Source organism: Hippopotamus amphibius, chromosome 5 (genome assembly GCF_030028045.1).
Source record: "Hippopotamus amphibius kiboko isolate mHipAmp2 chromosome 5, mHipAmp2.hap2, whole genome shotgun sequence".
Lineage (NCBI taxonomy): Eukaryota > Metazoa > Chordata > Mammalia > Artiodactyla > Hippopotamidae > Hippopotamus > Hippopotamus amphibius.
Window position 1 is genome coordinate 135,512,212 of NC_080190.1, and position 15,816 is coordinate 135,528,027.

A 15,816-nucleotide genomic window follows, 5' to 3' on the forward strand; every position below is an offset into this window, starting at 1 on the left:
CGTGACCCAAGGAGAAAAAGCCGCTTCCACCCCGACACCACTCTGAGAAAAAGAACGGAGAAGAGAGACAGTTACTAGCGCGACTTTGACCCAGACCCCGTGACCCGGTTCCTCGCTCTCCGCCCTCTTCCACAACCCCCGCAGCCCCCAGGCTTCTTCCGACAGCCCCTCCCCTGGACTCATTCAAAGCGCCACGTATCCTAACTCCGGGCCACCAGCCACCCCCGCAGAGGCTTCCTCGGGTTAACCCCTCCCAGCCTCCCACCCAGAGTCACCAGGCCCGAAAGGGTCACCGCCAACCGCCGCCGCCGCCGCCGCCGCGCAGCGCGCGGGCTCCAACGGCTCGCGCCCCGCCCGGCCTCGCCTGCGCCCACGTGACACCCACGGCCCGCCCACCGGGGGCCCACGTGACCCGCTGCCCCGCTTCTCGTCTAAGCTCGCGGAGCGGATCGCGGCCGGAGCCGCCATTGTTCCGCCGAGGGAGGACAGCGGGGCCTGGCACTGGCGCGGAGACGCCGCTTAGCGGCCGCCACTGGAGACACTCCCTCCCGCCGGCCCCCTCCTCCTGGTGGCGGCGGAGTGAGGCTGCCAAGGGGGAACTGGGAGCCCCCTGTCCTCCTGGCGGCGGCGGCGGCGGCGGCCGATCCCCGGCTCCGGCGCGAGGGGCGGCCGCAATGCGCTCTGCCTGAGGCGGTCCGGCCCGGCCTTCCCTTGCTTCCCTTGACTGTTCCACGGCGTCTCTGCGCCCCAGCGTCACTCTGCGAGTCCCCCTGACGGGAGGGAAGATGGCTACACGGAGCTGGCTGGACGAGCTGGCCCAGCAGGCCGAGGAGGGCTCATCCCGGCTGCAGGAAATGCTCTCGGTCGGCCTAGGCTTTCTGCGCACCGAGCTGGGCCTCGACCTGGGGCTGGAGCCGAAGCGGTACCCGGGCTGGGTGATCCTGGTGGGCACGGGCGCGCTCGGGCTGCTGCTGGTCTTCCTGCTCGGCTACGGCTGGGCCGCGGCGTGCGCCGGCGCCCGCAAGAAGCGGAGGAGCCCGCCCCGCAAGCGGGAGGAGGCGGCGGCCGCGCCGGCCCCGGCCGCTGACGACCTAGGCGTGCTGAAGAATCTCAGGAGTGAGGAGCAGAAGAAGAAGAACCGGAAGAAACTGCCGGAGAAGCCCAAAGTGAGTAGGGGAGGAGCGGCGCCAGCGCAGGGGCAGGGGGCCGGCGTGGGGCCCCTCGAGCTTGCGAGAGGCCAAACCCCAAGCCGCCCCAGCCCGGAATGGGAAGGGGAAAGAGTGAGGTTAGTCGAGAGCCGGGACGCAGCCTCCCCAGGCGGAGGAGGTGGTCGGCGGTCACGTTACTTGAAGAGCGGTGGAAACGCAGGAAGTGTAGGGAAGGGGAAGATCAGTTTCGAGGAAGCAAGTTAGACGGTTTGGGGTATGTTTGAATCAAAGCGCCCAGAGGTCAAGTCATTTTCGGGAACCTTGACCGCCGGAATGACATGCCACCCCTCCCCGAGGCCTACTGGGTAGGCTGCCTGTGTTGCGGAGGGTGATGGGACCTTAACGTGGTGTTGGGAAGTTGTGGCAAGATTGCGCCTGTAAGGCAGAGCCTGTCGCAAGTCACACTGAGATGGTAGGCAGTGGAGGAGATACGGTGACCTCAGAACTCTGGGGCTTACTCGAGGATTAAAGGTACCCAGGTCTGGAACCGCTTCCATTTTAGTTGGGACTGTTGAAGGGAAATGGTTGCCCACTCTCACTCTGGTGCATGTTGGCCGGTGGAGGCCGGAACTGGAGCAAGGCAAGAGGGGGTCTGTTTTCGAATCCACTTTGCGGTACGTGGCCCTCAGAGAGAGCGCTAAGGCAAGTTCAGCGGAGTGGTGTGGGAGGTTTTGAAATAGAGTAAAGGGATGACAGAGCAGAATGGTGTAGGCTGAGAGAGGGATTCAGACACCGATTTACCCGGCCACGTGTGGAAGTGCGGAGAGCATCACATCCGTTTTATCATGCCTTCGCGTTTTATTTCTACCGTCTTTACTGATTTATTTTTTTTTAAATACCGTACAGTTGAGCAAAGTATGGAGGGTTTTTGTAATTTTGCTAATGCAAAATTAGACACAGCTGCTAATCTCTTTTTATAGCCACTGGATTTAGCTCTTCACCTTTTCAGTACAGTAAAGTACAAGACTGAAACGCACTCTGATTTTTGCTGGACAGTGAGAGGGGTACACGTGAAAGTTAAGGTCAGTCATGGAAACTGATATGAGACAGATTCAAAAATAATTCTAATATTTTGTAGACTGACAGGTGCCTTAGAGGTGTGGGCAGTGTAAATGAGGTTTGGAGAGTGGGAGACTAATTCCATTGGAGGGATTTAGAAAAGTTATTGGAGGAAATGAGATTTGAGTTCAAACTAAAGTAATGCGAGTATGGTAACAATACAAAGGATAAGGCTGTATTAGAGGTGTGACCTGCATTTAGATCTAGATTAGATCTGCTGATTAAAGGGATGCAAGATACATTCAAGACCTAGAAAAGGATACAACTTTGTCAGGATGAATACCACCTTAGTTAGGAGGAGAGAAAATGGAAGTGATTTGGGACATAGGTAATTATATTTAAATTTGTAGAGAGTATCAAGAATTATCGGAAAGTAATTTTATAGTGGAAATAAAGAACCTGATCCAAGATAGGAAAGGTGATCTTGAAAAAACAACATACATTAATAAGCCTAGGACTAGTGTGGATGAAGCAGGCTGTGAAAATTTCAAAGCCCTGTTTGAGACCTGTAGAATTTCAGATAGAGTTGGGTCAAGAGAGAGGTGCTCCAAGAGCGCATCTGAAGTGTATCACAGCACTTAGATGACCCATCTGAATAAGGAACACTGACAGGCTCCTGTGAAACTTGTACTGTGAAAAATGCTCATCAAACTTAATACTTATCCCTTCTCCTTTTTGTTTGAGTTGAGGAATGGGGAATGAATAAATAAATCCAGTATTAGCTTTGGGGAGTGGAGAATGGGAAGACTAATGGAATAGTTGAATATAAATCGCGTGAGAAAATGTATTTGCCTACCTAATGGTAAAGATGTGTTGGAGAAGTTTATCAACGTTTACAAAACTATGGCTTTCAAACGTTTTTGACTGCAACCTACAGTAAAAACATTTTACATTACAGTACCCACCACGCATGTACCAAACTATTCTGTTTGTTTTTCTTTAATGATACTTGTGACCCGCTAAATTGATTTCACATTTTATTATGAGGAGTGACCCACAGTTAGAAAAACACTGCTTTATGGGGTTAAGAAACATAAGCTTCCATTTATTTAGTTAGTACTCTTATGCTTTGCACTGAGCAAAGTATTTACTTAGGGAAGAACAGGATACTGCTTACAAATTGAAGACAGTAAAAAGGAATATAACATTCATATGTCTCACAGTGAAAGGAATAGAAAAGTAAAAGCTCAGTTTTTCCCCAGGGAGCTTCTTATTCCATTTGTGGAAATAGATGTCAAAAACTTAGCAATGCAACTCTAGCGTGAGCCCAGGTGGCCAGGAAAAACCTTATCACAGAATTTGACTTTGAAAGTGGGGAGGAACAGGGTAGTGGGAGAGGCTGAAGAAACAGCTAAGGCTTGGAGGAGGAAGATTTAACTGTCAGCCTGGCAGGAATTAGGACCTCTAAACTTGAGTAAGGCATTTAACCTTGCTCCGATTAGCTGATCTTGTTTATAAATTGAAGATCTTAGGTTTAAAACACTGCAGGATTCCTGAGTGTTAACCCTACCTACTTGCAATAGAGTTACTTTGGGGTTTTTTTGTTTGGTTGGTTTTTGTTTTGTTTTTTGGCCCTGCCACGCGTCATGTGGGATCTTAAGTGCATGTGGGATCTTAAGTGCAGGAAGTTCCTGCAATAGGGTTACTTTGAATGCTTGTTAAATTGTGTAGATTCCTGAGTCATACTACAGATCTTGTAAATTCAGAACCTGTGGAACTGGGTTCAGGGAATCTGCATTTTTAACAAGCTCCCTTGCCTATTAGTTTGAAAATCATTCGCTGCGATAGGGCCATAAGATCCATAGTATAAGAGATTTCTAAGTGGAGTCATGTTTAATCTTATAATTCATCTTATATTACTACATCATTCTGATAAACATTTTAGAATATACTTAATTCTGATTCAAGTGGATTCCGTGATGTCAACTACTGTAGTATTTTGAAAGGACACTCCATATTTGTTTAAATATTTTATTTTTGTTCCTTTAGTCCGTTCTTTTTAATTTTCTCTTAAATCATTCCAAATTTCACAACTCGAATTTTTAAATTTGTTTCTAGTTGCCTATTTTTATTTGTAGAGCATTTGTCGTTTAGCTTTTTAAAATCTAGTCTTGAACATTTTTTAAAAAATTCTTATATCGGTTTGCTTTTTATCCCCTAATATCTTGCCTTAGGTTTGGGGGGGGTATGAATTGCAATTCCTTCCCCTGTTTAAAGTGAAGGGGAATGGCACTTTTCACTTGGCTTTGCTCTTGGCATTTTTGGAAAGCATTATTTTCTTACATGTATTTTTCATGACACCTAGTTCATTGTGAGTTTTAAATAGGCACTTGGTAAATATTTTTCACTTGACTTAATCTGCGCAGTTATTTGGATGGCTGTAAGTTCTCAGATAACTGGTCTTTAAAAATTGTTGCTTTGAATTTCAACAGGAAGCAGGTAACCAAGATCATCATCAAAGAAAATTCATTTTAGTGAAAAAATTAGTTTAGGACTTTTCGTAAAGACTTGCCATAGTGTGATTGTTAATATCTATAAGCTCAGTAAATGAAAGAGTAGTGTTTTGTCTTGTTTGCTACTGTATAACCTTGCACAGTGCTGGCACTCAATAAATAATTATTGAATGCACAATATAGTAAGATGTCCCACCAAAGTATTTATGCAACTTACTTCTATTTTTCATGCCTAGTAAACATCCATGTGAGCCACCTTTTTATTTTTACAGTGGAAAATGGTTGTGTTTACCTCATCTGGCTGAAATTTTGTAAGGTCCATCTTTCTACAGCCAATACATCATTCTAATATTATGCTGTATCTTGTGGTCATTACTTCTTTTCCAGTTTCACTGCCACTGCCCTACTTTTGGACTTTATTACCTTTTGCTTAGGCTATCCGAAGAGCATCCTAACTGGTTTTCCTGCTTCCAGTCCCTTTGTTGCCAGTCCTTTCTACCCACTCATGCCAGTTAAATCTTTTAAAGCCCAACTCTGATCATGTGACTTTCAAGTTCACATCTTTTCAGTAGTTCCCCAACACCTGTTGAATAAAATGCAATGACATGGCAGTCAAGCCTTTTCATGATCTAAGATTTATCTCTTACCATTTACCGGTAAGACATTACCCTTAGCTAGACATCATTGTCTTTTCATTCTTATTATCTTCTATTCATATTATTTCTTCTAAAGGGCGTCTTTTTTCTGTATCTCTACCAATTTCTACCTATCATTCAAGGCCCAGCTGCATTGTTACCTCTACTGTAAAGCCTTCTCTAGCTCCCCAGCTAGAGTTAGTCTCTCTTTTTTATATGTTTATTTTATATTTTTTATGAGAGCTGAAACAAGAAGGCATTGCCTGGGAATGTGCTTATAGGATGACTCAGATTTTTTCACATTTTTGTGCATGTCCGAGAATGACTAGTATTGATTTGGGGATTAGGAATAAATTTTAGTGAGTAAGCGAATTTGGCAATATGGAATCTCCAAATAGTGGTGATCAACTGTTTATTTGCCTGTATCTTTAACTGGACTATTCCTCTCATCTCCAAAACCTCATGTCTAGATGTATACTTGATTTCTTCAGTTAGAAACCTGATGTTTGTCTCAAAAACTTTAATATTGCCAAAACAAGACTCATAATTCCCTGCCCTCTCCCAGTCTTCCCCATTTCTGTAAATGGTAAACGACTTGGCCATTCCTTCAGTTATTCAAGCCAAAAATCTAAGAATCATTCTTGTTTCTTCCCTTTTGCCTACCTCCTCGTCTTCTTCACCTCATATCTAATCCTTCAGCAGGTACCATCAGTTTTATCTCCAAAGTGTATATTTAGTCCAGCTACTCTCATTCTGTTGTCACTTTAACTCATTTGTACAGCAGTAGCTTCTGTCGACTGCCTCCAGTCCTTCCTTAACACCCTAGTAAAGAGTCTTTTTTAAAACAAATCACCATCTTGTCTAAAACCAACATTTCAGTAGCTTTTGCATTTAAAATCTAAACTTCTTTCCTATATGGCCCCAGCACCTGCTTTTCTTTCTAAGCAATTTTGAGCTAGTTTCCTCTCATTTGCTGGCTTCACCTATAATAATCTTTTTCAGTTCTTCAAACTCTTTCACAACCCAGTGCCTTTACATGAGCTATTATGAACACTTCTGGAACAATCTTGACCCCACTGTTCTAATCAGCCTTTAGATCTTCACTTTAAATCTCACCTTCCCTCATTACCCTGTTTGAAATAGGCATCCCCTTCTATTTTCTTTCTCAACTTCTTATATGTATTTCCTTTATTATAGTTTGTAAATTGTCTATTAACTTATTCATTTACTTTTGCTCAGGGTCTTTTCTCTCCACTAGATTATAAGCCTTGATATAGGATGGCAAGCAGTAACTGGCCCATAAGAGCCTTTGATAATTAATTGTTAAACTAAATGCTGAATAAAGTATCTAAAATGACATCTCACTGTTTAGTTGGATAATTTAATCTGTTATTGCGCTAAATAAATTTGTATTTTAAGGTATTCTCAATGTCTTTTATTCATAGGTAGTGGTTTTGCCATATTATCCCAGGTGTTACTAAAGTTATGGGTCATCTACAGGATTTTCTTTTTCCCTTTAAGTCACTAGTCCCCTTAGTTTTAAGTCTCAAAAGAATACTCATTTTATTTAAAAATCCTAAGTGATAGGTAAAACAGATATTCCTGATTTTACAAAAAGGAAATCTTGAGATTCAGAGAGATTAAGTGACTTATTCAAAGCATATAGAGCAAAGGCATTTCAAAGGCAAAACAATATCCTGATTTCTAGTCAAAGAACTCACTGTTATTTCCATTATATTTCTCTGGTTTTGATAGCATGTTCCAGGATATCATATTGCATTCAGAGAACAAATCTAATTTTCTCAGTGAGTTGCAACTTTATTGCTTTTAAATTTTACTTTTAGAATCAGAAGTTTCTGCCGAAAATTATAATGACCTTTACAGAAGCTCCAGAATTTTGGCTCCATTTGTTTGGTTATGTGACAGGACTTTTTCATCCTGTCCTTTTCCTGTGCCAGAGGCCTTGCAGAGAAGACCTTCAGTAGTTCTGACAGAAAGACCTTTACTAGTGCTCATCTTAGATACCAAGAGCCTCAGTAAACCCTCTGAACACTTGTTTTTTGTTGCACTTTGGCTTTATTGAGTAATGTACTGCTTTTCAAGGCTGTGAAAGCCTTGAAAGCATTTTTAAATTATTATTACTATTATTCAAACAAAATCAAGAGATCTGTGTGAGGAATTGGTGTTATTTGACCAGTGAGTTTTTTGTTGTTGTTTTGTTGCTTGTTTTTGGCTGCACCATGTGGCTTGTGGGATCTTAGTTCTCGGACCAGGGATTGAACCTGGGCCCTTGGCAGTGAAAGCATGGAGTCCTGACCACTGGACCACCAGGGAATTCCTGTCCAGTTTTTAAATTTACTGTTTTCTCTCCAACGATGCTAGTAGATTTCAGACTGTTCCACAGAATGCCAGTGTTCCAGAAAGCATCCATCAGGATCTGAGAATTACATGGACATGTGTCTGCTGTGTCACCTGTAATCCTTATCTCAGTACCCATTTGATATAAAACCTTGAAAACCAATGCTGTGTTTAGTGTTTCAGAAATTATCTTTAGCATAATTGGGCCATGTGATAGGTATTGAGTGTCATCTATCTAACCTATAAAAGTAGCCCTGAGGACTTCCCTGGTGGCACATTGGTTGGGAATCCGACTGCCAATGCAGGAGACACAGGTTCATGCCCTGGTCTGAGAGGATCCCACATGCCACGGAGCAACTAAGCCCGTGCGCCACAACTACTGAGCCTGTGCTCTAGAGCCCACGAGCCACAGCTGTTGAGTCCATGTGCACAACTACTGAAGCCCACGCAGCTAGAGCCCGTGCTCTGCAACAAGAGAAGCCACCGCAGTGAAAAGCCCACGAACTGCAATGAAGAGTAGCCCCTACTTGCCACAACTAGAGAAAGCCTGCGTGCAGTAAGGAAGACCCAGTGCAGCCAATAAATAAATAAATTTATTTTTAAAAAATTCTAAGAAACAAAACAGTTAGCCCTGAGCATCCCTGATGCAATCAACAAAGAGATGTTTTGGAATCCCTGAAGAGGGTTTAGTTTTGGCTAGCTGTTTAGAAGGCACAAGGATCTTTACCCTAAAGGAAATATCTCATGATATATAGCAGGGTTTTACAAATTTGGCTTATAAGTCATATTTATAAGATTATTCTCTTAGTTTTTAAGAGTTTAAAACTGGGGTTGAGTTTATTTTTTTTTAATAAATGTATTTAATTAGTTTATTGGCTGCATGGGATCTTCGTTGCTATGTAGGGGCTTTCTCTAGTTGTGGCTCACGGGCTCCAGAGCGCAGGCTCAGTGGCTGTGGCACAAGGGTTTAGTTGCTCCGCGGCATGTGGGATCCTCCCAGACCAGGGCTCGAACCCGTGTCCCCTGCACTGGCAGGAGGACTCTTAACCACTGTGTCATCAGGGAAGTCCCTGGGGTTGAATTTAAAAATAAGTTGGTAAATTACTGTGACTAAAGCTGTAGTTTATGTGTGTGTTTAGTTTATGTAATTGATATCTGCACAACATTTGGCAGAAGAACACAATTTGTGTTTCAAATAAATGACGAGAAATTGTTCTGTCTTGAGTATGTTATCAGCATCTTCACAACTAAAACTAAGGAACTGACCAAGACTAAGTCTTTCCCATTAAATGAGATGATACATGTGCTTGGCACATGGCAAATACTTGGAAACTATTAGGTCTATCAGCTAAAGATGGTATCTTGAATTTCCATGATGTCTTGCCTTTTATTTATTTTTATTGTGGACATAATATGTAGACTTATGCTTCCTATATGCTCAGTATAATTTCCAGCTAAGAAAATTGAGACTCCAGAGTGAAGTAGTAACTTGTCCAAGGGTGATAGACATTTGGGAATTCAACCATGGTCTCAGCTTGCCTTCAAAACTCATGCTCTTCTCCTTTAAGAGGCTGGGGAATGGGTGGGGGCAGAGGGTTGTGGTGTACACCTTTTGTCTGGTATTTTAGTGTGTGCTGTGGTATACCTGTCTTCTTCCTTTGTTGGGGTCTAAGCTTCTTGAGGGCAGGGATTGTGCCTCACTTGTCTTTGTTGCAAGGTTTTAAGGGTTCTGCATATTACTCTACTGAGTTCACTTACTGGGTATTGAGTAAATGAACACAAATGAATATTGTGTAATTTTTTTAGAAAACAGTGGAATTATAAGCAGCTTTTTAAAAAGGAAGATAGTATGGCATGTCTCTAGAGCAAGCCTGCTCTATTTCTAGCCTCTGAGAAGATACATTGAGCAAGTAAAGTATACTTTCACGTGTTCTCTCATTTATTGTCACTTTAGAAACCTGTGTAAGACAAGTCACAAATTTTCTTCATATTTACAGATGATGAAGTTGAGGGTTGTCAAGGAAAATGCTTAAAAACACAGTGATTAAATATAGAAGTTGAGCCTTAATCCCAGATTGTCCACTCCAAAGCCCATAGTCTTTTCATATTTCACTTTTTTTGGTAGTTGGTAGACTTCCCTTCTAGTTTCTAAACTTAAGAAGTTTCCAAGTAATTTGAAGTTGTGGTTTTTACATTTTGTGACTGAAAATAAAATTTACATAAGTAAGTGAAAATAGGATCCTAAATGGTTTCATTTTAAGTGTCAAATGTTAAACCTTATGTATGCTTACCTTAGCTATAAGATTCTTCTGCAATTTAGAATCAGTTTAACAAACATGTAAAGGCCTCAAATGGAGTAGAAGTCTATTATTAAGCGTAGCTTCTTATTCTGAACTTTAAAGTTCCCAAAGGGAGGTTACTTTCATATGTCCTTGTCCCTGAGGTCCCTAGCCCAGTGCCTTGTACTTAAGTACTTAATAAATGTTTGTGGAATTGTATGGAATTAATAAATTGGAGATTGACTAACATGAAGAATTTTATTTCCTTGAAATCAGTAGTTATTAAATAAGACCCTGCTCCCCTGCTATGTGGCCCCCTCCTTCATTTTATTTTCCTGATTGTCAGCTAGGTGTCTTCATTCTGCCTTATCACCCTCCCAACACATGCAGGCACGCACGCACTCTCTTTTGTGAACATATTTTTTAAAAGGATCTGGGATGGTAGTTGAGAGAATGTATAATAATAAAGCTGACGTGGCATTGTCTGCAAGTTTATCTATATAAGAAATGATTATATCATTTTTCTGTTACTGGTTGATTTTCACCAAATTGAAGGACATTTGGGGTGGTCTAATTTAAAATATAGATGGATGGCATGCTATATATGAAATTAACTTTGGTTGGCCCTGGAGGGGAACACCTCAGAATTTTCCAGAGAATTTTCAACTGGGGTACAGTGAGAGGCCCACGTAATTCTAACCTGTAGAAACAATACCATATGTATTATAAAGGCTCCATGATCAGAGAAAATACTTTCATGTAAAACCCAGTATGGAAGTCACATTGGATTTGAAGTGTTAGTTTGCGGTTAGTTCTTTTCGTGTGAACAGATCTACATGATATGCTTCCATGTAGGGGTTTGCTAATTTAAATGTGGTTAATGCTTTTCCAGGACAAGGCCTCCTTGACCAGCTAGTAGCAGAATACGAGATCAGATTAGTGTTATTGGTGGGGAGGAGAGGCACAACCACCATTGTGTGTCCTCTTTTCCTGCTACCCAAGAATTCTGTTGACTTTCCCCTTGGGAGGCTTATTGTTTCATGGTGTCAGGCATTTGTGGGGAGTTGTTGATGACTTGTAGAATCCCAATAGTTATGAGACCTATATAAAGCCCAAAAGTTAATGGAGAGTTGGGAAATCTGCATAGACCAGAGGGAACAGCTGCAGTTCTAGCCACTGCATAAGTTGATGTTGCAAAGAAGGAAGTAAAATTGGCACAGGTTGGAGCCGTGGGACCACATTTGGCTTGCTGATTTGCAGAGCCTATGAAATGGAAACTGAGTGTTCCTGCTGTTGGTCACTGATTGAGGACTTCAGACTTTGTATTTGTTCAAAAGGAAAGATTGTTTCATCTTTCATTTGGGAGGTTCTGTCAATATAGATTGCAATTGCCTCAAAGGAATTTCATTGAACTTTTCAGTGGTTTTTAAGATAGTTAAAAATATGAGGCTTGTGAGCTGTCAAGTAAAGAGAGAGTGAAACTGTGGACTTATAGCTGTAGGATTGTTCAGTAGGAGTAAAGCTTATATAGAAAGGTGAGGACTACCCCCAGAAAATCAGAAAAAGTAAGTTTGGCTAGAAGAGGGTGGTCTGGAATAAGAAATGGCATATGAGAATTGACAAGTAAGATGGTGATACTGGAAAGTAGAATTAAAGTTTTATATTCCTGAGATAGATACAGCTCAAAGTCCAAGTTCCTTTCTGGGGTTTCTGACCTTTCTCTGTGCACTGTCTACTCTACCCCACCCCACCCCCTGGAGACCCCCAATATACATAGACACAGACAAATGAGAAGAGACAGCATTAAAGTGGCAAAACAGCACAGAGGAAAGAAAATCAAACCAAGAGTGAGGATACCTGGTTTCAGCATTAGCTTGTCTAACAGGTTGCATAAGACTCGGCAGATTAAATTTGGGTTAATTAGGAATTTAATCAGTTAAAAGACAGCTTTTGTTTTGATTTTTCTGCCATAAATCTTTGGGAAGCCTGAAGATTGGGTTTTGAAATATTAATGGTCTCTTTTTCCAACTGCATATCCCTGATAATTTTGCACAAAGGCAGGTAACGTCATACTAGAAAAACTTTGAACGTTCATATTGTTTTCTTGACTATAGCTCTACTATAATAAGTAATCTGGTGGAAGTTTGTTGTGCGAGAACTGGAAATAAAGCAATTGAAATTAGTATATTGATTTACTAGCTTATTGTGTTGAATATGAGAAGAATGGGCAGTGAAAAGAAATAGTAAGATCCAGGAAAAAGAGGTGAGAATACAGATACCTGGGTCCCTTTCTTCAAAGTCCTGTATCTAAGTACATTGCTGGTGATGGGGCTCAGAAATGCTTAATTTAAAAAAAAAAAAACTACCAAAACTGGTGATTCTAATTAAAAGCCAGAATTGGTGTTCACAGACTTAATTCAACTCATGAACACCTCTAAGCGCTATCATTTTATTTTGGGGATGTTAGGAAAGCTGAGGTAGTCTTTTTAAACTGTGGCAGTGGGTTAGTAAAGCTTCTTAATCCTAGAATAGTAGAGCCATTAGATTGTAGGATTACAGGGGACATTAGAGACTAACACAGAGACCAACAGACTATGGTCCGTGGACCGAATCTGGCCCTCCACCTGTGTTTGTAAAGTTTTCTGGAGCACAGACATACTCATTCTTTTATGTATCATCTATGGCTGCTATGGTGCTACAGTAGCAGAGTTTTGTAGTTGCAACAGAGACTACGTGGCTCACAAAGCCTAAAATATTTTCTAACTGGTCCTTTACCGAAAAAGTTTATGGACTTTTGAATAGATCAGATCTATCATTTTTATAGATGTAGAAATAAGACTCAAAGGTAGTGAGTGAAATATTCTGAGATTACACAACTATGTGGTGGTCAGAGTGCAAATACAATTTAGTTCTTTTTCCTGCTTCCATTCCACTGTTTTTTGTTGGAGGTACTGATGCCTGGGTGAAATCAGAAAATAAATTTGTGGTACAGAGTTTTGCTTATTATAAGCTCATTCTTTGTTATATTACAAGATATAGTTCCTAGGGACAATAATCTTATCAAGTTTTAGATAACACAGCTGTACAAAAATCTTTTTAATTTGGGTCAGGGAGTAGAATTTGATTGTTGTATTGAGTACAGATCTTTGGTTTGATCTGCCAAGCAGTTTGATAACAGAATCCATTTTTGTTGCTGTGCAGCCAAATGGACGGACCATTGAAGTGGCTGAGGAGGAAGTCGTCCGAACTCCTCGAAATGTAACAGCAAAGCAGCCATTAGAGACAGACAAGAAAAATGAAAAGGTAAGTTTGGGAGCATATGAAATTATTTGCAAGGCTCTTACTAAAGAGGGTGACGTATAAAATGTTACACCTACCCCCCATTTAAGGAAAACTAAAAATCTGAATTTATCATAGTGGATGGATGGGTGGCAAAGGTTTAAGTAAGTTGTTTTGTTTGTTTTTTAAGGAAGAATGCATGACCAAGTATTTTAAACACTGCTGTGGCATTATGAAGGATTCATTTTTCCAAAAACAATTTATTCAGGACTTGAACATCTTTTATATGAGTAAGGTTCCAGATATGTAACATACCTCTTATTGGAAAACAGAATTGTGTTACCTTTGTTAATAGTACACTTTTGGCATAAAAAGCTTGGCAGAATTGTCCTATGGTATTAAGTGTTAATATGGATTTTGGTTGTGATAGCAACATAATCATCTACTTATTAGATACAATTTGACTTTAACAAAGGAAAATATTCTGTACTCAGGTGATTGTTAAAAGGTTTGGATGTGCACTCTTTAAGTTTTCAAGTAAGACAATGTTATGCTCCATGAATGGTACATTCCTGGGATTTTATTCATTTTCCAGTTGCCAGTGTTAGAACTGACCCATTTTTATTTGCCTTAATTTAGTTTGTAAGTAGGCAAAATGTACAAGAGATTGTTACAGTGGTACTTCCTGCTGTGGGCGAGAGACTTTTTATTAATTCCTTTCCGTACATTGAAAAGAGCGGGCGCACACACACACACACCCTTTTTTTTAACCCTGCGCATGTATAACTCCTTTTCAGGGAGAACAACAAAAAAGTAATCACAGGTAGGCAAGTAGTTTCTAGGAACCAAGATGCCGCAACTCCAGTCCCATAGGATAGTGGTGTGAAGTGTTTGGTATAGTTTCTTAATACTCATAATTTCAAAATATTGTTTGAGAACTGGTGAGATTAATTCTGCCCCTTAACCCGGTGAAATTGGTCTAGGGCCTAGACAGCTGCAGGTAGGATGGCTTAAAATAAAAGATGGTTGTAGGAAAGAATTAAATATGTGTCTGACTTTGCCTTTGACAGAAAAATAAATAGTAAATTACTTGTATTAACAAATAAGCATACAATTTAGGAATTGTGAATTTACACTGTGAACAGTTTGTATGCTTAATGTAGATTTATACTTCTCCCATCTAGTGTTTCCGTGTTCCTGGGTTCTCGCTCTACTAGTGAGCTTTTTATACTTAACTCCTGCTTCCACTCCCTGAATTATCCTGAAAAATCTGTAGTTGGAATAATTAATCAACTAACATTCATCTCTGATTAACTAATCATATATAGATTGTATGTATCAGGATGTAAAACCACAGTTTAAAGTTTTAAATCATTCTGAAGTCTCTTATGTTAGAAAGTAATTATAGTAGTTGACATTTGTTAAGTATCTATAATATGTCAAGAACTGTGCAAGGTGAGGTATGTGTATATGTATGAATATATTTACTTATAACATAGGGACAATTTATTGAGCACTCACTGGGTGTGCTTTTAAGACTTTATAGAATATTTATACATGTTACTTTATCCTTGCAAGAATGCGGAGGAAGTGGTATTATACCTATCTTACAAATAAGAAACCTGAGGCTTAAGTTATCTAAGCTATTAAAAGTACAGTCAGTTCTAACCCAGACCCATCTGACTCCAAAGTCTGTGCTTTTTACTGCTCTGTATTATTTCTGATCCTTTCAAAAACTCTTCCAGGCAAATAGTATTAGCCCCATTTATAGATAAGGGCTCTGAAGCATAGAGGGATTTTGTGATTTCTCTAATTTCATATATAGTTTCTAAACTAGGATTTGAATCCAGCTCATTGTAATGCTAAAGCCCATATACTTTTTAATCACTTGTCAGAACCACCTCCTTTCAGTTGCTGTTGCTTTTTTTTTTTAATATATAAATTTATTTATTTATTTATTTTTTTATTGGCTATGTTGGGTCTTTGTTGCTGCACACGGGCTTTCTCTGGTTGTAGCGAGCTGGGCTACTCTTCATTGTGGTGTGCAGGTTCCTCATTGTGGTGGCTTCTCTTGTTGCAGAGCACAGGCTTGAGGCATGTGGGCTTCAGTAGTTGTGGCACGTGGCTCAGTAGTTGTGGCTCATGGGCTCTAGAGTGCAGACTCAGTAGTTGTGGCACACAGGCTTAGTTGCTCTGCGGCAAGTGGTATCTTCCTGGGGCAGGGATTGAACCTGTGTCACCTGCATTGGCAGGTGGATTCTTAACCATTGCGCCACCTAGGAAGTCCTGCTGTTGCTTTTTTTTTTTTTTTTTTGGCACACGGGCTTAGTTGCTCCGTGGCATGTGGGATCTTACTGGAGCTGGGATCGAACCTGTGACCTCTGCATTGGCAGGCGGATTCTTAACCACTGCGCCACCCAGGAAGCCCCTGCTGTTGCTTTTTTAGTACAACCTTCGGTTTGTTACCTTTGACCTTTTGCATAATAAATGCTGCAACTCATGGCTAGTGTTTCTTTTTGCCATCCTACATCTGGAATTTATGATT

The 15,816-nt window shown here is 41.0% G+C and overlaps 1 protein-coding gene across 3 annotated transcripts in view; it reads left to right on the top strand.

The window, feature by feature from the left end:
- Positions 1-421: 421 nt before the first annotated feature.
- The window catches only part of MTDH (metadherin), a 55,033-nt gene continuing 39,638 nt past the window's right edge, over positions 422-15,816 (top strand). The window contains exons 1-2 of one of the 3 annotated variants that reach the window (XM_057734584.1): positions 422-1,166; positions 13,194-13,295. In XM_057734584.1, the coding sequence (XP_057590567.1) occupies positions 786-1,166; positions 13,194-13,295 (483 nt within the window). In that variant the 5' untranslated portion in view covers positions 422-785. The remainder of the gene's footprint in view (positions 1,167-13,193; positions 13,296-15,816) is intronic. The other 2 variants (XM_057734586.1, XM_057734585.1) reach the window with 2 other exon arrangements.